The 23,384-nt window shown below is 51.1% G+C and overlaps 2 protein-coding genes across 8 annotated transcripts in view; one reads left to right on the forward strand and one right to left on the reverse strand.

Moving 5' to 3' along the window:
• Positions 1 to 6,235, forward strand: part of esr2b (estrogen receptor 2b) — a 32,656-nt gene extending 26,421 nt beyond the window's left edge. For all 7 annotated transcript variants that reach the window (XM_062468867.1, XM_062468865.1, XM_062468864.1 and 4 more), the window contains one exon: positions 4,274 to 6,235. In XM_062468867.1, the coding sequence (XP_062324851.1) occupies positions 4,274 to 4,592 (319 nt within the window). In that variant the 3' untranslated portion in view covers positions 4,593 to 6,235. The remainder of the gene's footprint in view (positions 1 to 4,273) is intronic.
• The window catches only part of syne2b (spectrin repeat containing, nuclear envelope 2b), a 90,531-nt gene continuing 72,634 nt past the window's right edge, over positions 5,488 to 23,384 (reverse strand). The window contains exons 114-129 of the mRNA XM_062468860.1: positions 18,341 to 18,503; positions 17,163 to 17,350; positions 16,685 to 16,835; positions 16,025 to 16,207; positions 13,424 to 13,561; positions 12,288 to 12,482; positions 11,521 to 11,830; positions 11,151 to 11,219; positions 10,122 to 10,258; positions 9,413 to 9,754; positions 9,069 to 9,269; positions 8,697 to 8,825; positions 8,380 to 8,571; positions 8,154 to 8,228; positions 7,801 to 7,847; positions 5,488 to 7,005 (exon numbers count right to left, since the gene is read on the reverse strand). Coding sequence (XP_062324844.1) covers positions 6,795 to 7,005; positions 7,801 to 7,847; positions 8,154 to 8,228; positions 8,380 to 8,571; positions 8,697 to 8,825; positions 9,069 to 9,269; positions 9,413 to 9,754; positions 10,122 to 10,258; positions 11,151 to 11,219; positions 11,521 to 11,830; positions 12,288 to 12,482; positions 13,424 to 13,561; positions 16,025 to 16,207; positions 16,685 to 16,835; positions 17,163 to 17,350; positions 18,341 to 18,503 — 2,731 coding nt within the window. The 3' untranslated portion in view covers positions 5,488 to 6,794. The remainder of the gene's footprint in view (positions 7,006 to 7,800; positions 7,848 to 8,153; positions 8,229 to 8,379; positions 8,572 to 8,696; positions 8,826 to 9,068; positions 9,270 to 9,412; positions 9,755 to 10,121; positions 10,259 to 11,150; positions 11,220 to 11,520; positions 11,831 to 12,287; positions 12,483 to 13,423; positions 13,562 to 16,024; positions 16,208 to 16,684; positions 16,836 to 17,162; positions 17,351 to 18,340; positions 18,504 to 23,384) is intronic.

A 23,384-nucleotide genomic window follows, 5' to 3' on the forward strand; every position in this document is an offset into this window, starting at 1 on the left:
GGTACGCGCGTGCTCAGAAACACCGCTGCCCCGACATTTACGTTGTAATCTGCCTCGGCCAGCTCTTCACGGAAAGTAGCATAAGAGCCTTTATTATAGCCTCTATTTTAAATAGTGTAGCTATTTGGTTAAGTGAATTAACCAACCAACTAATACGTTGGTGCACATGTCTAGTTCAGGGAAACAGACAGTAGTGCTTAGTCCTGAAGGACTTTTGTTTAGAAGCAACTAAACAACGCAGTTCTGTACACGTAACCTACCGCCACCACGAGTGTGTGTGTGGGACCAGCTAGCTCAAAGGAAGCGGCTAGGTTTGACCGGAGGTACGCGCGTGCTCAGAAACACCGCTGCCCCGACATTTACGTTGTAATCTGCCTCGGCCAGCTCTTCACGGAAAGTAGCATAAGAGCCTTTATTATAGCCTCTATTTTTAATAGTGTAGCTATTTGGTTAAGTGAATTAACCAACCAACTAATACGTTGGTGCACATGTCTAGTTCAGGGAAACAGACAGTAGTGCTTAGTCCTGAAGGACTTTTGTTTAGAAGCAACTAAACAATGCAGTTTCTACACGTAACCTATTATGCCGCCACGATAGCTTGTCGAAAAAAGCATTGACTATTCCCACAGCTAACTGTGTTTTAAAATAACAGTGGTTGCCAAACTAAAGTTACATTATTAGATGCAGTTCATCAATGTGGTTTAGTTACGTTGACTTCAAGAAGCTACTTAGTAACTATAATTGTGTAAAGTATGTACTATAATTACCTTGTACCTTTATTTGTTATTTGTATACGTCTTTGGCAGTCAATTGTAACCATAACCTAAATGAGTTTATTGAAACTAGTTTGATTTAAAAAGATTGGAAAGCCGACAACTTTTCCCTCATCTAGACCCCTAGTCACAAAGCTTCAATTGCTACGGCCATTGTAAGCCACTTCAAGTGCCTCTTTTTGTTTCAATAATTTCCTCTCAACCTTTTTCCTATGTCATGTCATAGCTTAATCACTCATAGCCATGCCAATGTCTGGGGAGGGGGGGTGACATGCTGTTACGCTGCTGTGGTCTTTCTTCTCTTGTCTTCATGTCAACAGTTTCATCGACGACGGTCTATGAAAGTTGACATCCGGGGGGATGTAGTGAGGTCCACAAGACCACACGGAGCCAACATCTTGCCACACCTGAAGAGTGATTCAATCACATCAGAATCAGCCCTTGTGACACCCTCAGTATGCTGATTACCCACCAAACGCCGATGCAAAGGAACCATAGAATGGGGGGGGGGGCCTCCCCAATCTACCTAATCAGCCCTCCTGCTAGCTTGCAAGCTTCAAAGGGCCTGATTTAGACAACACGTCTCCAGCGACCATTTGCTATCCGTTTCGGCGGCGATTTGAACAAAGAACATACCTTGATCAGAACTTTTGAGGAAAGTGCTTGAGACTTCACCTTTACCACAAGAGTACAAGGTGGAGAATTATGAGAGGGATATTTGTGTTATGTTTGTTACTTTGTTTTAATGTTGTGTTCACTGAAATCTTGATTCTAGTAACAACTCCTTCTTCCTGAAAGATAACCACGTCATTCTTGGTATCTACACGAAGCTATCATAATAAAACAATCATTCAACTATATTTTGTAACTGTACCAAGATGTCCAGAACAATATTTGAACCATCGAATGAACCAGCCAAAGATCAGATCACACCTTTGGTAGGTGTGAAGGAAGAAGGGGGGAGTTGAGAACCCAGCTTCCCCCAATCCACATCTGACCCCAGACGGGTCCTCCCTCGAACTGTATAAAGCCCTAAGATGACCATCAATCTCTGACTCCAGCGAAACCGACCATGGCATGAACGCCATCAGGATTGGCGTTCCAAGGACGTCGCCAAGCTTCTCCTGAGATTCAACTTTATAGTGAACGCGTCACTATCTGGACGTTTCAACAGAAGAACCAAAAACGCAATTCCAAATGCGACTTCACTGAGATCCCGCAGACTCAGTCACATGACCCAGCGCAGCCGCGCTGTGACTTCAGATTCTTCAAATGGACCTTTGGCGCAAACCGCCCTCAACATCATTGATCAACCCCTGATCAAACGTAACTATGGCTAACGCTCTTTCCTCCTCGACATGGCATTGGCGTGAGCTCTGTTTATGATTTGTAAGGATGTAATCACTGACTGTACAATTTCTGCCTTTCTTTAAGTTAGACCATTTCATTCTGTTCATTGAAACCAATCTCTCATATCAAACCCATAATCCAACTTTTCATAAGATCTGTTTACCTTACTTGAATAAATTCATTGTAAAGATATTTTGACGTGCGTGTTCACTGATGTTACGATTGGCTCTACTCTTAGAACGAATTCATTCCTTAAGATTAGACTGATTATTACGAAGGCTATTATTTAAATATTATTCAATAAGGTTTCCTCTATCCCTTTAACAATAAGAGGTGGTGCCCCCAAGAACTACATACTTTATTATAAATTAAGTATTGCTAATCTTAAACGAGCAAACCCCGCTACAGTGTTTTGGATGAAATGGCCAAAGGGGTTAGCGTGTGTGTTTTGGATGAAATGACCAAAGGGGTTAGTATTTGTGTTTTGAATGAAATGACCAAAGGGGTTAGCATGTGATTTTTGGGGTAAATGACCAAAGGGGTTTGCATGTGTGTTTTGGGGTAAATGACCAAAGGGGTTAGCATGTGTGTTTTGGATGAAATGACCAAAGGGGTTAGCGTGTGTGTTTTGGATGAAATGACCAAAGGGGTTAGCGTGTGTGTTTTGGATGAAATGACCAAAGGGGTTAGTATTTGTGTTTTGAATGAAATGACCAAAGGGGTTAGGATGTGTGTTTTGGATTAAATGACCAAAGGGGTTAGCATTTGTGTTTTGGATGAAATGACCAAAGGGGTTAGCATGTGTGTTTTGGGGTAAATGACCAAAGGGGTTTGCATGTGTGTTTTGGGGTAAATTACCAAAGGGGTTAGCATGTGTGTTTTGGATGAAATGGCCAAAGGGGTTAGCATGTGTGTTTTGGATGAAATGGCCAAAGGGGTTAGCATGTGTGTTTTGGATGAAATGACCAAAGGGGTTAGGCTGTGTGTTTTGGATTAAATGACCAAAGGGGTTAGCATTTGTGTTTTGGATGAAATGACCAAAGGGGTTAGCATGTGTGTTTTGGGGTAAATGACCAAAGGGGTTAGCGTGTGTGTTTTGGATTAAATGACCAAAGGGGTTAGCATTTGTGTTTTGGGGTAAATGACCAAAGGGGTTAGCATTTGTGTTTTGGATGAAATGACCAAAGGGGTTAGCATGTGTGTTTTGGATGAAATGACCAAAGGGGTTAGCATGTGTGTTTTGGGGTAAATGACCAAAGGGGTTAGCATGTGTGTTTTGGATTAAATGACCAAAGGGGTTAGCGTGTGTGTTTTGGATTAAATGACCAAAGGGGTTAGCATGTGTGTTTTGGGGTAAATGACCAAAGGGGTTAGCATGTGTGTTTTGGGGTAAATGACCAAAGGGGTTTGCATGTGTGTTTTGGGGTAAATGACCAAAGGGGTTTGCATGTGTGTTTTGGGGTAAATGACCAAAGGGGTTAGCATTTGTGTTTTGGATGAAATGACCAAAGGGGTTAGGCTGTGTGTTTTGGATTAAATGACCAAAGGGGTTAGCATGTGTGTTTTGGATTAAATGACCAAAGGGGTTAGCATGTGTGTTTTGGATTAAATTCTCTCTCTCTCTCTCTCTCTCTCTCTCTCTCTCTCTCTCTCTCTCTCTCTCTCTCTCTCTCTCTCTCTCTCTCTCTCTCTCTCTCTCTCTCTCTCTCTTGCTTTCTCTCTCTCTTGCTTTCTCTCTCGCTCGCTCTCTCTCTCTCTCTCTCTCTCTCTCTTGCTTTCTCTCTCGCTCTCTCTCTCTCTCTCTCTCTCTCTCTCTCTCTCTCTCTCTCTCTCTTGCTTTCTCTCTCGCTCTCTCTCTATCTCTCTCTCTCTCTCTTGCTTTCTCTCTCGCTCTCTCTCTCTCTCTCTCTCTCTCTCTCTCTCTCTCTCTCTCTCTCTCTCTCTCTCTCTCTTGCTTTCTCTCTCGCTCTCTCTCTCTCTCTCTCTCTCTCTCTCTCTCTCTCTCTCTTGCTTTCTCTCTCGCTCTCTCTCGCTCTCTGTCCTGTCACACCACATAAAACTGTCCAATAAAGCATGAAAAAGGCCCTCAAAAAATAGCCATAAACTTGTCAGTTCATGAAACATCAAGTGGTTCTCTTCTGTCTCCATAGTAACAAAGGCATGGAACACCTCTCCAGTATGAAGAAGAAGAACGTGGTCTTGCTGTACGACCTCCTGCTGGAGATGCTGGACGCCAACACAGCACCGAGCAGCCACGTAGCCTCCGCCCACAACCCAAGCCCCTACCCCACTGAGGCTACCGCAGCCTCTGCCCCGACCTCAGCCCTGGCCAAGGACCCTGGTTACCACCCCTACCATTCTTCAGTGGTGGACACCCCAGCCCTCCACATCCAGTCCCCACGGCTGCCCCCCCACAGCACGGAGCTGGAGCACACAGCCAAGGCAGAGTGGGTTCTCACCAGCATGTAACTGCGCCACGGTGAACGGGACGAGCTGTGAAAACACCTGAGTGAACCCGGATAGCTCTCACGTCCACTGGGAGAGACACTGTTCCTGTAGATAAGGCGCCACCTCCCAGGATATTGGCTTGACTCAGGTGGGAGAGGTGGACCTGAGTAGGGGTTGAGGGTGTCGCGGTGGGACATGGGGAAGAGGACATGAAAACGTTCTGAGTTTGGACACCGAGGGGCTGTAACTTAGACTCTACCATATCCATGCACTGGTGGACTGAAGAAAAAAAAAATCTAAACTTTTTTGGATTAATGGTTAATATTACAGTTGTAACCGTGAATTGAAATGTTTTTGATTGAATGTATTGATTATTGGCGTGTTGTTTGTAATTTTGTGGTTAATGTAGGATGTGACACAGTAGGTGCATATTTGAACCTTGACCAGAAAAAAATATTAAAAAATATATTTGTATCTCCTGAATTGACGTGTGTAGGCTATCTTGGTGAATAATTTGCACTGTCTTACGAGGATGAAGGTGAACGAGGTCCACATGTGAACATTAACCACAAGGACAGACTGCTGTTACCAGACACACAACATAGATGAGCTGAGATGTATTTTTGTCGGACGGTCTTTGTTCTTTGTCCGCTCCAGGGCTGTTCACTCCCCTCGTTCCTAGAACCAGAGTTAACACGCGTTCAGAAAGTGGCCTTGGTGGTGTGGACTCAGAAGACGGACCCAACCAACAACTGTTTTAAAACACACACATGAATGAACCGGCATGCACCAACTGTCCTTTTAATGGCACTTGTGTGTCTGATGTCTAATGTCCTGTCAAAAGTTCTGTTACGTGTTACCCTACACCAACAAAAGTTTTTATTTGTATCACGTGAACATCAAGCACAAAACAAAATCATGGCAAACAATGTTTATTGTCAATAAAAATTTGCAACTATACAATACGTCCCATAAATAACCGTTGAGAAAATAAATCAGACTGTACACATCAGTGTATGTTCCATTGGCCAACTGGGCAGTGCAGGGGATGTACTGAGGAGATGTTTCACAGAGAGCTAGTGGTCAAAGTAAACACCACTTTTACTCTTTGAAGACAACCACAGCTTAGCGCTCAGAAAACCAAGTATTAACGTGAGTAAATAAATCTGTGTGCAGAAGACCAGAGCAGTAAGCACAAAGTCCAATCTACATACAAACGCATGCTTTAGGATTGTGCATGTACTGTGCAGCTGTACTGTGATGTACTGCTACATTCATTTCTTACTGGCTGGCTTTATATTATACATTCATTATTCTGTATGCTCTGGTAGAACAGCAATTCGATTTGCCTCATTCCACTCACTGAAAGCAGAGCTTAAGAGAGCAAACGGCATTATTGTTATTTTTATCGGGGCTGCAGTGCTAAAATGCAGTCAATACAGTATGCACGCACACACACACATGCGCGCACACACACACACACACACACACACACAGATCAGCCCAATGTGATCATTAACAAAGAGGCCTGTTTGTGTGGACATGTTCATTACCAATAATTCACCCGGTCTCTATCAGTAGTTTTCCATTATTTACAAATGCATAAAAACAAGTTGGTAGTACACTGTTGTCTGAATAAAGTAATTTTAAATAAAGGTTTTTTTCTCCCCCAAAAATCACTGACTATAGCAAGGCATGTTTGCAGATGACTTGCTGCCGTTACTCAGCAATAATCACATTTCACAACAAAAACTGAAATGTTTCTTTCAGTCGATATGTACAAAGTTTGCTACCTACAGTTTGTTGTAAAATGGTAAAAACAGCAAATGTGGTACAAAATGACCATTATACTCTCTGATCCTTTGGTAGTAGGCCTCCTTTCATTATTATCATTATGAGAAACTACAGTTACAAGTCTGTGACAAAACACATCTTGAAATACCTCTTTGTATTTATGTTGAAGACAAGGTTTGATGGGCAGTATTTACGAACATATTACATATAAAAAGATTGACTTCAACCTGAACCAAGGATATGGCTTCTTTGCTTCAATGTTTTCACACCATAAGTTAATATATAGACATGTTCTTAAATAAATTCAAAATACCAATTTGCAGCTGAGAGACAGAAAAAAAAGAAGTCCTTAGGGTCTCCAGTCTGTGCAGGTTAGGGGTTCCAGTGAGAAGGTGGGTGGGCGGGCAGGGGGGATGGGACAGTGTTGTCTCAGGTGGGCGGGGGCCCGTTGGTGTATCTCAGCATGGGGTAGAAGGAGCGGGCGAAGTTGTTGGACATGGTGCAGCTGTAGTCCTCCTCAGACATGGGCACAAGGCAGGCCAGCACCAGCAGCAGCAGGAGGAGCAGGTGGAGGGGGAAGGCGGCACGCAGCACCCGCTGGAAGAAGGGCCGCGCTGGGGACGAGTCCCTCTTCTCCTCCCTGGGGAAGGGGAGACACCCACAAACAGCCATCAGCATCAACAGGAACACGTAACATGGCTGACATGTTGACCGACAGACCCACGTATACAGCGTGCCATGACATGACGTATTAATAACATTTGATGTTGCGATGTGTAGCTCGGTGGTAGAAGGTTTGCCTACAGATCAAGAGCTCCCAGGTTCAAATCCCCCCTCCCCTGTATGTCACTTTTGATGAAAGCGTTTCCTAATTGAGTACATGGCAATACTGTTGTATTGTTTGTGTTACAGCGGTAGAAAGTAAAGAGTGGTGGTTGGGAGTCTGTTGGCTGAGCGGTGAGGGAATCGGGCAAGTAATCCGAAGGTTGCCAGTTCGATTCCTGGTCATGCCAAATGACATTGTGTCCTTGGGCAAGGCACTTCACCCTACTCGGGGGAATGTCCCTGTACTTACTGTAAGTCGCTCTGGATAAGAGCGTCTGCTAAATGATTAAATGTAAATGTGGTCACACACATTCAGCATGTACATGATGATGTACTCGCTGTGATATATTGTTTTTATTATTGTTGCTTGCTTTTTTCCACAGGTACACTTGCACTTATAGCAGTTCATGTTGTTTAATTGTAACTTGTTTAACTACATGCTCTTATGGTTCTTCCCTTTGGCACTTACTTTGGTTGTTCACAATGTATGCTTCATGTTTTTGGCTACTCGCAATGTTTTTGTGGTTATGATCAGTGACCTATGCACTTTGTAAAGCTCTCTCTTGGAAGTCGCTTTGGATAAAAGTGTCTGCTAAATGAGTAAATGTACCTTTTAGAAACGGGGGACCGTGTTCCAGCAGGTTCCATTCCAGATTCCTACACAAACATGCACAAGCAGGCACACACACGTGGGGCACACACACACACAAGCACGCACAGGCGCACACACACACAAGTCACACACAACAACAAAAAACATTAGATGTAATTCTATTTCAAGCAGTATGTGATTCAGCAGCTTTGATAGGTGAATGAAGCTGAAAGCATCGACAAAGACTTGCATGCACCACACACAACCCGCAGAGAAACCTGAGTGCTCCGTCAAAAGTAATCATTTGAAAAGTACAAACTCCATTAGGCTACTCTTGGACGTCTATGGCTGCATGCAGTACAGTATCGTACCTTCTTTCTTAGCAGAGGACAGTCGAGAGATCTTAGGTCCACACTGTCCACCTCTGAACCTGTCGCACAGGATTCCTGAGACACACAAACAGAAAACAAACATTAAGAACACCGGTGAAGTCAGGCGACCAAACAAATGTCTCTGTTGATACGGGATGTTCATAAGCGTGTAACAAAACACCCGACTTCACAACACAGCTTATGGAGGTGTTCCTAGGAGACATACCAGTCTGTCCTGCAGCACGTACAGGTCGCTGGCCACCTGGCGCAGAAGGAGACGAAGCTTGTTGCCGATGACGTGGACCTTCTCCTTGGCCTCAAGGCTGTCCTCTGTGGTGGGCTCCAGGAGAAGCTGGGACGAGATGTCCTGCAGGGAGGACACTTGCAGCTGTCGACCGCGCAGCTGCTCCTCCAGAGCCTGCAGGGGGCGCGAGAGAGCACGGACGCACGGTTACGCTCAGCGCCAGAGCGAGTGACTTCCTGTGTAAAACCAGCGCTGGCCGGGCAACGTCGACACTCGTCGAAAAACGAGCTGCCGCTTACCGTGAGCGTGTGTCTGTGCTTCAGGAGCACGGCGAGCGAGGCGGAGCGGTCGCGGATGTTGACGGCATAGCGCGTGCTTTCAGCGCGGGAAAGCCACAGCAGCAGCGAGTGCAGGGTCTCCTGGAACTCCTGGAGCACACACAAGGTCAAAGGTCAGAAAAGCTAGTCGCGGCATTCCAAACACACCCAAACACATTAAAGCACAAATCGAATTTGATCTGGAATAACCACTTTTTACAAGCAGCGTCACTTCACGAGTACGTACTGCGTGTTGTGATGTGATAGACCATAGACATACAACCATAGAAGTGCACCTAAACCAACCATAAAACACTCAAGGATCGGAAGAGTTCTGTGTGTGTGTCTCCTCACCTGACACTGCATGAGGGCGCTGTGTAACCCCTCCTCCCAACTCTCCAGGCTGGAGCAGGCCTGGGCCCATCTGAGGTTGGCGCAGCGCAGAGCTTCCTGCAGCTCCTGGAGCTCAGCACTGTCGCCCTGCTCGAAGCTACGGCCGTTCAGGTTGATGGTGATCATCAGAGACTTGTAACTGTTGAAGGTCTTCTGCATCTCCTGGATGGGGTGGAAGCAAGGCGCGCGTTAAGACTTTCCGCGCGTTTGGAAATCGCCGTTGTTGCTAAGGAATCGGAATCACAAATTCCATTTGTGTCGTGTTCAATTGCGAATTCCGTTCTCGAAACATCCCAGGCGACTACCTTTAGCTTCTGGATGTTTTCCTCCATGTCGCGGACCCTCGTGGAAGGAGCCAGCCTCCGCAGTCCCTCCAGCTCCGACAGCACCCTGCCCAGCCAGGACGTGACGTCCCTGAGGTCGGAGTTGAGCCGGTGCCACTGCTGCAGGTCTTGCTGGATGCTGCGCTCCTCGCTGAGCGTCTGGGCCTGAAGAAGCTCCCAGCGCTGGATGACGGCCGCCCCCCCCTGCCTGTCTGCCGGGAGCAGCGAGGGGAGGCCCTGGGAGTCCAGCTCGTCATCGTTCAGGATCAGCTGGACCCTCTTCACACTGTCTATGCTGCCAGTGCACTCTGACATCAGCTTAGCCTGGACAGACCACACACACAAATATGTCTTTTAGAATAGAGAGAATTATTAGTCAACAACTGAGTTTGGGTGTGTGTGTGTGTCTAAGTGAGTGAGTGAGTGAGTGAGTGAGTGAGTGAGTGAGTGAGTGAGTGAGTGAGTGAGTGAGAGTGAGTGTGTGTGAGTGAGTGAGCGATCGTGTGAGTGAGAGAGTGAGTGAGTGAGCGAGCGAGAGTGAGTGTGTGTGTGTGAGTGAGCGAGAGTGAGTGTGTTAGTGAGCGATCGTGTGAGTGAGAGAGTGAGTGAATGTGTGTTAGTGAGTGAGCGAGCGAGCGAGAGAGTGAGTGAATGTGTGTTAGTGAGTGAGTGAGTGTGTGTGTGTGCTTACATAGCCCTGCTGGTGGAAGGGGGTGGCGGGGGTGAGGATGGTTGAGGAGCCCAGGCGTCTGAAGACGTCCCTGGGAGCTCGCTTCCTCTCCAGGGGCTCCGGGGAGTGCCAGTTAGGGGGGTCCGTCACTGACTTCACTGGAGCGAGGAGAAGGAGACAAGAACAAGACAAAAGAGGGATGAGGAGAGAAGCAGAGAGAGAGAGAGAGAGAGAGAGAGAGAGAGAGAGAGAGAGAGAGAGAGAGAGAGAGAGAGAGAGAGAGAGAGAGAGAGTCAGAGAGAGAGCAGGACGAGGAACCGTCCATGTAAACACGGAGGCGTTCTTACAGCATCGCTGTCCAACACACAATACACAACAGGATCGCATGCAAAGACAAACCAGAACAGAACACTGTCATGCAGTGTTCCACCCACTTCTGAGGACAGAGGTGGGTGGTTCAGGACGATGAGTGGATAAGACACAGTGAGGGCCTCTAGGACTGTAAAACCTGTCCATGTGCTCCATGGGAGACACGTTATATAGACAGGATACAGCACATTAGTGGGGTTGGAGTTTCTGAGAGGAGAAGTAACTAAGTCTCTCTCTTGAATAAAGTTAAATAAATTCAGCTTGATGGGGTCAGCAAAACTGAGGTATGCGGTCTCAAACGTTGTGGGATGGAGGGGGGGGTGAGGCTGGAGGGGGGTGAGGCTGGAGGGGGGGTGAGGCTGGAGGGGGGGGGGGGTGAGGGTGGAGGGGGGTGAGGCTGGAGGGGGGTGAGGATGGAGGGGGGGTGAGGCTGGAGGGGGGTGAGGCTGGAGGGGGGGTGAGGCTGGAGGGGGGGGGGGGGTGAGGGTGGAGGGGGGTGAGGCTGGAGGGGGGTGAGGATGGAGGGGGGGTGAGGCTGGAGGGGGGTGAGGCTGGAGGGGGGGTGAGGGTGGAGGGGGGGTGAGGCTGGGGGGGGGGGGGGGGGGTGAGGGTGGAGGGGGGTGAGGGTGGAGGGGGGTTCATGCCTGGCCACAAGGCACATGCAGGAGGCAGAGTGCCTACCCGAGGCTGCTTTCAGCGCTCTGGAAGTCGCCTTAACAAAGGACTCAGAGCTCTCAGCGACCTCTACCTCTGAAAGGGAAAAAAGGTGGGTCAGTTTAGCTTAATGGGCCTCCTCAAAAACTCTTCACCAAACTTCACTCGACCCTGGTGACAAAGAACAAACTAGAGAGAGAGAGAGAGAGAGAGAGAGAGAGAGAGAGAGAGAGAGAGAGAGAGAGAGAGAGAGAGAGAGAGAGAGAGAGAGAGAGAGAGAAAGAGGCAGAGAGAGACAGAGAAAGAGATAAAGAGATAAAGAGACAGAGAGAGAGTGAGAGAGAGACAGACAGACAGACAGAGAGAAGCTAAGTGAAGTGGATCTGGGAGAGGTCACCTGACAGGGCGCTGTAGAAGGTAACATCTTCCTCGTCCTCGTGAGAAGACGACCCCCCCACATCGACTGTGTGGTCCCACTCCAGAGGGATGGAGTCCACACTGACCGGGGTCTCCCGACCGGAGCGCTCCAGGGGCGGGGCCAGCAGGTGGCACACCCCCTGCCGGCACGCTGACTCCACCACCACGGAGCCCTCGTCTTCCTCCTTCTCTTCATCATCCTCCTCCTCTCTCCAGGACCCCACGGGGAGCTCTCCCGAGTCCTCCAGGTCTGTGTCGCGGTCAGACAGGTCTCTCTCGTCATCGAGGACCTGGGCAGGAAACAAGCTCTCAATAAACAACATCAAACAAATGTTGCTAATTAGATATAACTGCTACTTACATATAAATCTCATCGGTATGACAAATGGATTTCACTTCGTATGACTGAATAAGGTGCAGCACAGAGATGGTTTGAACAAGTGAAGAGTCTGAAAGGTTGACTAGGTGAGCTCGACACCCTGCTGGAGAATACCCATGCATTCCTGTAGCAGACGCCTCTACTCAAAGCTGCCCACTGTCAGAATTCAAACCTTGATCTGCAGTCCAATGCTCTAGCACTGAGCTCCAACCAACCCTCAGTTTAGCGGGTTAATGACGGTTGTGTTCTTGGGCGAGGCACTTCACCCTACTTGCCTCGGGGGGAATGTCCCTGTACTTACTGTAAGTCACTCTGGATAAGAGCGTCTGCTAAATGACTAAATGAGAATGTAGCGGTGTGAGACTGACCGGCCGTCTGTTGGTGAGGCGGTGGTGGAAGCGGGCCACCCTGCCGAACACCTCCTGGCAGTACGAGTGCAGCTCCTCCAGCTCGTCCTCGATCAGCACGGCGTCCAGCGGGGCGCTCTTCTGGATCAGGACCTCCCCAAACACGATGAGGGCGTCGATCTTGTTGGTGTTCAGCGTGATCTCCTGCTGGAAGCCCTGAGGTGGCGAGGGAGGGCGAGGGAGAGCGAAGGAGAGCGAGGGAGAGCGAGGGAGAGCGAGGGAGGGCGAGGGAGAGCGAAGAAGAGCGAGGGAGAGCGAAGGAGAGCGAGGGAGAGCGAGGGAGGGCGAGGGAGAGCGAAGAAGAGCGAGGGAGAGCGAAGGAGAGCGAGGGAGAGCGAGGGAGAGCGAAGGAGAGCGAGGGAGAGCGAGGGAGGGCGAGGGAGAGCGAAGGAGAGCGAGGGAGAACGAGGGAGAGCGAGGGAGGGCAAGGGAGAGAGAGGGAGGGCGAGGGAGAGCGAGGGAGAGCGAGGGAGGGCGAGGGAGAGCGAAGAAGAGCGAGGGAGAGCGAAGGAGAGCGAGGGAGAGCGAGGGAGGGCGAGGGAGAGCGAAGAAGAGCGAGGGAGAGCGAAGGAGAGCGAGGGAGAGTGAGGGAGAGCGAAGGAGAGCGAGGGAGAGCGAGGGAGGGCGAGGGAGAGCGAAGGAGAGCGAGGGAGAACGAGGGAGAGCGAGGGAGGGCAAGGGAGAGAGAGGGAGGGCGAGGGAGAGCGAAGGAGAGCGAGGGAGAGCGAGGGAGAGCGATGGAGAGCGAGGGAGAGCGAGGGAGAGCGATGGAGAGCGAGGGAGAGCGAGGGAGAGCGATGGAGGGCAAGGGAGAGCGAGTGAGAGCGAGGGAGAGCGAGGGAGGGCGAGGGATGGCGAGGGAGAGCGAGGGAGGGCGAGGGAGAGCGAGGGAGAGCGAGGGAGAGCGAGGGAGAGCGAGGGAGAGAGAGGGAGGGCGAGGGAGAGCGAGAGACAGCGTCAGCAGCCAGGAAACACACTCTTTGGGGTCAGCACACCCTTCAGGATGTTCAGAGCCACGCTGTACAGTAGCAGTGTACGGCTGAGAGCGGCAGAACAGGCCGGTTAGGCTAGGGGTGAAGGGGCGTCGCAGAGCTTACGTTGAGCTGCCTCATCTTGTCCTCGATGTCGCTCTCGGAGAAGTGCTCCACGTTGGTGAGCTGGAGGTCCATCTCTGTGAGCCAGACCAGGATGGCCTCGCGCGTGCCTTCAAAGTCCTCCCTCTGAGAGGTGAAGTGCTGGAGGGAAACACAGGGACGAGGGTGAGGACAGCCACGCTAAACACGACTGAAAAACCTGGTTTCGTGACACACTGGAGCAATCCAAACAGACAACGGCGGAACAAAATAACAGGACGTCATCATTCCGTATATTTTTATTTTACATTTACATTTATTCATTTAGCAGACGCTTTTATCCAAAGCGACTTCCAAGAGAGAGCTTTACAAAGTGCATAGGTCACTGATCATAACAACGAGATAGCCACAAAACATTGCGAGTAGCCAAAACATGAAGCACACATTGTGAACAACCAAAGTAAGTGCCAAAGGGAAGAACCATACGAGCATGTAGTTAAACAAGTTACAATTAAACAACATGAACTGCTATAAGTGCAAGTGTACCTGTGGGGAAAAAAAAGACAAGCAACAATAATAAAAAACAATATATCACAGCGAGTACAAACAATTTTAAATCAGTTACCACTAAACACAAGAGCAACAAGTCTCTGAGCAAGAGTCATTGTGATCCTTGAGGAAACTAACATCGGGTCAAGCGAACCATTCCTAAGTACCGTTGTACTCCCGGAACAAGTGCGTCTTGAGCCTTTTCTTGAAGGTGGAGAGACAGTCAGTGTCTCTGATGGAGGTGGGGAGTTGATTCCACCACTGGGGGGCCAGACAGGAGAAGAGCTTGTGTTGGGACCGGGCGGTCTTGAGCGGTGGGACCACCAGGCGGTTGTCTGAAGAAGACCGTAGGTGACGGGTGGGGGTGTAAGGCTGCAGGAGAGACTTGATGTAGACGGGTGCAGTCCCGTTCACTGCTCGGAAGGTCAATACCAGGGTCTTGAATCTGATACGGGCCATGATAGGTAGCCAGTGGAGAGAGATGAGGAGCGGGGTAACATGGGAGCGTCTGGGTAGATTGTAGACCAGGCGGGCCGCTGCGTTATGAATCCTCTGAAGAGGGCGGGTTGCACATGCTGGGAGACCAGCGAGCAGCGAGTTGCAATAGTCCAACTTGGAGAGGACAAGTGCTTGGACTAGCAGCTGGGTGGAGTGCTCAGACAGGTATCTCCTGATCTTCCGGATGTTGTAGAGGGTGAATCTACACGATCGGGAGACCGCAGCAATGTGGGCCGTGAGGGAGAGCTCGTCATCCATGGTAACCCCAAGGTTCCTGGCAGAGGGTGAAGGGGTCACCTTCGCAGATCCCAGGGTGATTGAGAGATCGTGGGAGATGGAGGGTTTAGCCGGGATGATGAGAAGTTCTGTTTTGGCGAGGTTCAGCTGGAGGTGGTGCTCGGTCATCCAGGCGAAGATGTCTGTGAGGCAGGCCTCAATCCTAGCTGAGATCCCCGGATCGGTCGGGGGGAACGACAGGTACAGCTGCGTGTCGTCAGCGTAGCAGTGGTAGGAGAAGCCATGGGAGGTGATGATTGGTCCAAGTGAGGTGGTGTACAGAGAGAAGAGGAGGGGTCCAAGGACGGAGCCCTGTGGGACACCAGTGGAGAGCTGGCGAGGTCCTGACAGTTTGCCTCCCCAGGAAACCTGGTAGGATCTTCCCGACAGGTAGGATGAGATCCACTGGAGTGCAGTGCCAGTGATGCCCATCTCAGAAAGTCTGGCGAGCAGGATCTGGTGGTTAACCGTATCAAACGCTGCAGAAAAGTCCAGCAGAATGATGACGGATGACCTGGAAGCCGCTCTGGCAGACTATTTTAATAGTTCTATTTTAATAGTTCCATCAATTTCAATCACATAAATGTGAATGCCTTCGTTTTGTGGTGCAGGGGCCAGTAAATGGATTGCATTTATATAGTGCTTTTCTACCTTAGCGGCACTCAAAGCGCCAGTGATTAGTTTTACATTTCCTGTCAGGAGGGCTACAAGGGGCAGATGCCACCTGCAGACTAACTCCATCTGATCAGGACTGTAGAATTCTTTGATTAACTCTGATCTCAAAACAGCGACTGAAATATCCTTCATCTGGTGTGGGCCACACGTCATTAATGGAAACAGCTGCTTAGCAACGTGACTCGTCTTGCTTGGTCACCGTCTGGGAAATGACCTTAATACACCAGGGCTTAGCTGATCAGCCCCAAGGAGAAACTCAGCAATACACACTACAGCCTCCTTATGTGACCCCCAGACCAGCGCCCTCTTCAGGAGCACTGCTGCCACTGCAGGCAGAGACCAGGCCTGCTACTGGAGTTCTCCTCTCCAGCTTTCAGCTTCCAACCCTCACAGCTGACATCCACACTAAGAATAGCTGGCAGACCTAACCCTTTATCCTCAAGAGGATCTATAAACTACCACATGTATATGAGAGAAACAATACAGGCTAATCCGTTGACTGGAATGACCCCCTTTCCAACTTGAGTTTGTCTTGCCAACAGTGAATTCAGAGTCTTGTTAAATTGTACAGTAGATGCCACAGTATAGTATCACCCTGACCCTTGACCTCTAACCCTGCCCTCTCACCTTCAGTCTGCGGAGAATGGCGGCCACCCTCTTCTGCAAGCTGTCCCAGCGCTGGTTCCCTTCATGGACCATGACCTTGAGCTTGCTGGCCGCGTCGGTGCGGTTCTCCCTGGCCAGGCGGCGGTACTGCTTGTTGACCAACTCCAGCTGGGTCAGACGCTCGTGGACCTGCCTCTGGAAGGCCTGCGAGGGGGTGGGGAGAAGCCAGGGAGGAAGGCAGGGGTGGTGGGGGAGGCCAGAGAGGAAGGCAGGGGTGGGGGGGGTAGGCCAGAAAGGAAGGCATGGGTGGGGGGGAGGAAGGAGGAGACAGCAGGAATGTTAGGACTCTCCCCAAATCAGTCCTGGTATATTTGATCATTTTAAAGCAGTGTATAGCTACATAAAGATGGATGTTATATAGGGTGAGGCAACAATGTTTTAAAAACAACGCTATTATACTGTAGTCCATGCAGCGGTCCAGAGAAACAGAGGACTTCAGCAGAGCTCTAATCTCTAATCTCTTTTAGTAATCCATACTGCCGGACCAAAAGCTTCCTCTGTGGGCAGTCTCAACACCACCTGAGATGCCCATACGAATGACAAAAACACTAGTGTAGCCCTGGCTGAACAAATGGAACTAACAGTGTTCTGTGTTGATGTAATGTAGGCGACTTAACGGACCTCAAACTTCTTGAGCTCCTCCTTGGCGCTGGTGTACAGGACCTCGGAGGAGGCCGGGTTGGCAGCCGTGCGCTCAGCCGTCCTCAGCCAGTCCTCGAAGCGCGAGTAGTCGTCCATGAACTTACACCACAGTCGCCATGTCTCCTCAATCCTGACAGGAAGGAGGAGAGGAAGGAGGAGAGGAAGGAGGAGAGGAAGGAGGAGAGTAAGGAGGAGAGGAAGGAGGAGAGTAAGGAGGAGAGGAAGGAGGAGAGGAAGGAGGAGAGTAAGGAGGAGAGGAAGGAGGAGAGGAAGGAGGAGAGGAAGGAGGAGAGGAAGGAGCAGGAGAGGAAGCAAAGGAAAGAAATAACATCCATAAGAAATTCAAAATAAACAATTTAACAAGAAACTGTCGATAAATCACATTAACGGGGGAACAGCCCGTTAACAACATGCGGTGTGTCTGCATCCAGGTCTCCTGTGTTTGTGTGGCCCTCACTTCATCCTCCTCTCCATGGACATGGCACAGATGTTCCTCCAGCGTCGGTCCAGGCTGCGGCTGGTCTGCTGGATGGAGTCGTTCTCCGTGTCGCTCCCACAGGCGTCCGCATCGTGGAGCAGCACGTCACACAGGGTCAGCACCGACGCCACCCCCTCTGTGTGCTGCTCAATGTCCCTCTGCAGGTCCTACACACACACACACACACACTATTAGTTCTCAGTTCTTCAATGTTCTTGGAGCACCTAAACTAGAACATAGAAGGAGAGGTTTTCCAGGGCTGCTACTTTAGAATGTGAGGTTGCCCCGGCAACTTAGAACTGAGTCTTGCCGGAGCCATTTTCTCCTCTTTCAGAGCCGTCCATCCTCTTTAATGACAGGAGCAGACTTTTCTCTGCTACAGAAGCAAGTATGAAGCCCTCGGCCCCCCTCGGCCCCCCTCGCTCTCTTATCTTCTCTCATCAGTTCTCATCCTCTCTCTGTGATGAATGGGTAGACTACAAATGTTAAAGTCCATTTCTCTGTACACTCTGAGATTTTCCACTCCCTGGCTTTCACCTCAGCACACGGGAACCCTCTCAGCCTGACGTGAGTCTCCTAACAGCCCCTGCTCCCTCTCAGCCTGACGTGAGTCTCCTAACAGCCCCTGCTCCCTCTCAGCCTGACGTGAGTCTCCTAACAGCCCCTGCTCCCTCTCAGCCTGACGTGAGTCTCCTAACAGCCCCTGCTCTCTGCACCCTGCTGGGGCTTCAATTACGGTGCAGCGCTCGGATGTCCAGAAATCACTGAAGTCTTCCACTTCAATCAGACCCGTTTTCCAACGTGTTCTCTCAGTTCCCCACAGAACCACAGAAGAAGAACAGATATAGGGCTCCAGGAGCTCACTGGATAAGTGAGCGTTCCATGTCAGCTGAGTCCTGGCGAATCCAGCCCCTTTGCTGCATGCCTACCCCTCTCTCTCTCTCTCTCTCTCTCTCTCTCTCTCTCTCTCTCTCTCTCTCTCTCTCTCTCTCTCTCTCTCTCTCTCCTCTCTCTCTCTCTCTCTCTCTCTCCATCTCTCTCTCTCTCTCTCTCTCTCTCTCTCTCTCTCACGCTTTACTTACAAACGGGTCAAAAACGCATAAAAACAGACAGAACTTGGAGCAGGCCTGGGCTCTTGGTCGCGCCTCCGACCGTACCTGCAGCTCTGCCAGCTTCTTCTGGATCTCGTCGCTGTGGCAGACGCTGTAGACCAAGGGTTTGTTGAGCTGGGCCTCCACGCGGGACAGCCAGGTCCGCAGGTTGCTCATGTTCTTGTCCAGCTGCTGCACCGTCACCAGGGTCTCCCTCAGCTTCCTCACCCTGCGGGGACACAAACACAGAAGCCCGTCAGCCAATCAGGGGGCCAGATCCCCTGCGGGCACAAACACAGCAGCCCGTCAGCCAATCAGGGGGCCAGATCCCCTGCGGGCACAAACACAGCAGCCCGTCAGCCAATCAGGGGGCCAGATCCCCTGCAGGCACAAACACAGCAGCCCGTCAGCCAATCAGGGGGCCGGATCCCCGCCCGCCCATCCGTGATGTCATCGGCTGTGGCTTCGACCTCACCCTTTCTCTCCTGTTTGACCTGTGGAATGTTCTAGAGGACACAGGGGTTGCGACAGCAGGTCACACTGAATGTAGACGGCACATGCTTCACCTTTAAGCGGAATGTTTGACTGCGAACCTGTGATCTTCCGGAGCATACGAGCTCAGCTAAACCTCACAACACGACAACTTTGAACAGCCGACGTAAACATGACGAATGAGAGGCCATACTGCCAAAACTCTGCCATCATTCCCCTAAAACGCATCCTTTGGTCTAGAGAGAGAGAGAGAGATAGAGAGAGAGAGAGAGAGAGAGAGAGAGAGAGAGGGAGAGAGAGAGAGAGAGTGTGTTTCCATGACAAGGAGAGAGAGAGAGAGAGAGAGAGAGAGAGAGAGAGAGAGGGGACTTCACACTATGTGATTATCATAGTTCTCATTCTCACAGACACAAGAGCGGGGGGGGGGGCACTAGCGCAATGCATGCTGGGAGCAGGAGTGACCTACATCCGCCTGCCCTTCTAAATGACGACGCAGGAAGAATGTGAAACAGAACTGGCATTCCAGCTTCACTAACTGGCCAACGACCCGCATCGGTGTGTTCTCCAGGACGCACGGACAACAATACAATGTGGCATTCCACAGTCATGTGACCTAAAATAGAACATTCCACTGACAGCTCCACAAGCCAACCCGTTTGTGTGTGTACGTGTTTGTGTGTGTGTGTTTGTGCAGGCGCGTTTGCGCATGTGTTGAGTGTGTGTTTACCCATGAACTGTCTGATTCACGTTCATTCTGCTACGTCTCTGCTGTATGTGTAGATAGACTGACACCGCGGTTTTCAAGGTGACTGGTGTTTGCTACTGGTCTACAGCTAGACATACGGAACACAAAAGCTAAACCAGCAACAAGCAGCTCTGTGAACGCCACGATGCATCCTATTGGTCATTCCTCCGGTGTTAACAAGGCACGGTGTCAGATACTGAAAGCGATCTGCAATCGCAGAGCCAAAGACACAGACAAGCCGGCATGTCTATTTTCGGCTGGGTAATTGTCTTCATCAGAGAGGCATTCAGTGAGATCCTAGGTGGTGTGTGTTCCAGAGGGTGTGTGGCGTGCGGAGGAGGAGGAGACGGCATGGATGCGTACACCATCACATCGTACCGAGACACACCAAGTCTCACAGCCCGCGGCGTGAACAGGGCGCAAACACACCGTGAAGCTGTCACCGTAGCAACACACCGTGAAGCTGTCACCGTAGCAACACACCGTGAAGCTGTCACCGTAGCATGCAGAGACATACCGTGAAGCTGTCACCATAGCATGCACAAACACACCGTGAAGCTGTCACCGTAGCATGCAGAGACACACCGTGAAGCTGTCACCGTAGCATGCAGAGACACACCGTGAAGCTGTCACCGTAGCATGCAGAGACACCGTGAAGCTGTCACCGTAGCATGCAGAGACACCGTGAAGCTGTCACCGTAGCATGCAGAGACACACCATGAAGCTGTCACCGTAGCATGCAGAGACACACCGTGAAGCTGTCACCGTAGCATGCAGAGACACACCGTGAAGCTGTCACCGTAGCATGCAGAGACACCGTGAAGCTGTCACCGTAGCATGCAGAGACACACCGTGAAGCTGTCACCGTAGCATGCAGAGACACACCGTGAAGCTGTCACCGTAGCATGCAGAGACACCGTGAAGCTGTCACCGTAGCATGCAAAGAGACACACAGCCATGAATGGAAGACGCAGCTACATGCATGCAGCGATCAAGAACAGCCCTTCCCCCCTCTTTCTTGCTCAACATCTCTCCCTCTCTCCCTCACACACACGCACACACACACTGAACGAGGCGTCCTCTCTGCTCCCCCTTTCACCCGGCTGAGCTGGGGGGCAGGAGGGCGAGGATTAGGGGGAGAGAGAGAGGTACTCACGGGCTGGTGAGGAGGGCTACTCCATGGCGATTCGGCCGTCAGCGAGCGTGCTCCCCCCGCTCTGCCTGCCACACGCTCCGCTCTCAGCCCCTCCCCCCCACCCACCCCCACCCCCAGTCCTCCCCCCTCAGACGGCTCCAACTCACAGCCTCCACGCTGGAGCAGGGCTGAGGCAGCCATGCTGAGGCAGCCATGCTGTGGCAGCCATGCTGTGGCAGCCATGCTGAGGCAGCCATGCTGAGGCAGCCATGCTGAGGCAGCCATGCTGAGGCAGCCATGCTGAGGCAGCCATGCTGAGGCAGCCATGCTGTCTACGCGCAGGGTCGCCTGAGGATGCTCTGTCAGGCAGCATGCGCTGTGAGCCAGTTTGGCTCTTTAGGAGGTTCTGTGGTGTTTACCACAATAACACAGCACATCTGATATTTTGTGAGCAGGGGGTGGTTGGGGGGGGTGTGAATGGGGGTGTGGGATGGGATGGGGGGGGTGGGGAGGGGAAGGGTCACCTGAAGGCCAGTGAGGGGGGATTAGAGCCCAGGGCCATTAAACCCTATTAAAACAGGTGTGGCCGTGAGGGGATTACAGGGTGGAAGGGCACCTTGTCAGTCCTCTGGGAGTCCCTGCCTGCTGTCTGACAGGTGGCCCCCTGGGGGGCCCAACCCTTCAACAAGTGTTGTCACTGTTTGGTCTGCCGCAAAGAACTGAGTATCACTTAGCATGTACACGCCCCTTTTTCTTAGTTGATATAACTGTTACGTTAATAAGTCCAGAGCTTCAACGGTGAAAAAGTTGTTAATTGAATCCTGGAAAGTCAGTTATCCTGCACAAAGAGACACTCTCTCTCTCCTTCTCGACACTCTCAAACTGACGACTCCAGCTCACACCCTCTCCTCCCAACTTCATTCGTCACCATGGCAACGGAACGAGCGACAAGCTTGGCCTGTGTGAGTTTGAGAAGCATGGCATTGCCATGACAACAAGAACTTCAACTACACAAAAGAGAGCCAAAACTACAAAGTTCCCTTCTTTTTTTTTTACGATCACTCTCACACTCAAGAAAACACAGTCCACTTCAGGACTTCACATGAACACCTCACAAAACAAGACATGTATATAAAATCCCTTTCTCCTCAGTCTTAGGCAACAAAGGAAGTAGATTTGCGAGCAGAGCAGACTCCAGGCCATGGGGGTTAGGAGAGGGGGGGTAGTGGTGAGGAGAGGGGTGCAGGGGGGGGGGTTGTTTTATCAAAACATCTGCCTCATGCCTGTTTCCCCCGTAGACAATGGTGCAGGGGCCTTGGAGCCCTGGGTCTGACCATGTCTGTGGGCCGGGGGTGGTGGGGGAGGAGGGGGGGGGGGGGGGGGAGGAGGGGGGGGGGGGTGGTGACGGCACAATGGCTGGAGTCAGCAGATGGCAGATGCTGGACAGAGTGACGAAACACCCAGTTTACTTTGGGGGACAAAAGCTGCTGTGGAGCCAGTGTCAACGCACCTAATCCCCCCCCCTGCAGGCACTCTCCCTGCACCTCCCCCAGCACACACTGGGCTGCACGCCCACCCAACGCCCCAGACTCCCTGCATGTCCCCCAGCACACACTGGGCTGCACGCCCACCAACGCCCCAGACTCCCTGCATGTCCCCCAGCACACACTGGGCTGCACACCCACCCAACGCCCCAGACTCCCTGCACGTCCCCCAGCACACACTGGGCTGCACGCCCACCCAACGCCCCAGACTCCCTGCACCTCCCCCAGCACACACTGGGCTGCACGCCCACCCAACGCCCCAGACTCCATCCTCCCTGACAACTGTTGACTGTCGGCCCACAACCGCCTCTGCTCTGCCCTCATCCACACATCCGCCCTCTCAGTCCTCCGAAAAGGGACACTCCGAACTGACCCCCCCCCCTCACTGCCCTGTGAACGATCTGAAGAGGGCTGGTTCCATCCGCTGAGGGAGAGAGAAGTGGTTCAAATCCAAACGATTGAGATGGAGATATGCGTGTACAGCTTGCATTAACATGGTCACAGACTAAAGGCCGGTTGTTTCCTTACTGGGATAGGGCATCTTACCACCCTGAACACAGGCAGGATTACAGGGAACCCTGGATGACTGGCTGCTGGGATGCAAAGCTGACAGGACTTTCAGGGAGGGAGGGAGGGAGGGAGGGAGGGAGGGAGGGAGGGAGGGAGGGAGGGAGGGAGGGAGGGAGGGAGGTCATTGGAAAGGAATGAACAGACCCTGGTCTAAACGACAGTGTCTGTCACTCAAGCACAGGGACCTGTCAATCACCCCCCAGCCTGTCACCCAGACGGCCACTCCCTCTTCACCTTGTCGCCAACGGAGAGATCAGAAACAAGAGACCAGTACCAGCTGCCAAGAGAGAGGGAGAGAGGAGAGGAACCCCCCCTTATGTCCCTCTGGCGACGAAACACTCAACTGTGGCCAGTTCAAAGGGTTTTTCCTGCTGAGAGGAAAAAGCTAATAGACACAGGACTTGAGAGACACTGACCTAAGTGCAAACCAACAGTTTGCCATAAGTGTAACAAAACTTCTAAACTGGTTCACTCCGTCTGAAAGCCTTTCAGTGCACTCTGTGCTGTTATACTCTGTCATTATTTTGAGCCCAGTCTGCACTTGGGCACATCGGTAAACAGAACGTAGTTCGGAGAAAGTAGAACATAATGATCAGAACCCAGAGTAAACAATATCTCATAAGT

This window comes from Osmerus eperlanus, chromosome 9, assembly GCF_963692335.1.
Source record: "Osmerus eperlanus chromosome 9, fOsmEpe2.1, whole genome shotgun sequence".
Lineage (NCBI taxonomy): Eukaryota > Metazoa > Chordata > Actinopteri > Osmeriformes > Osmeridae > Osmerus > Osmerus eperlanus.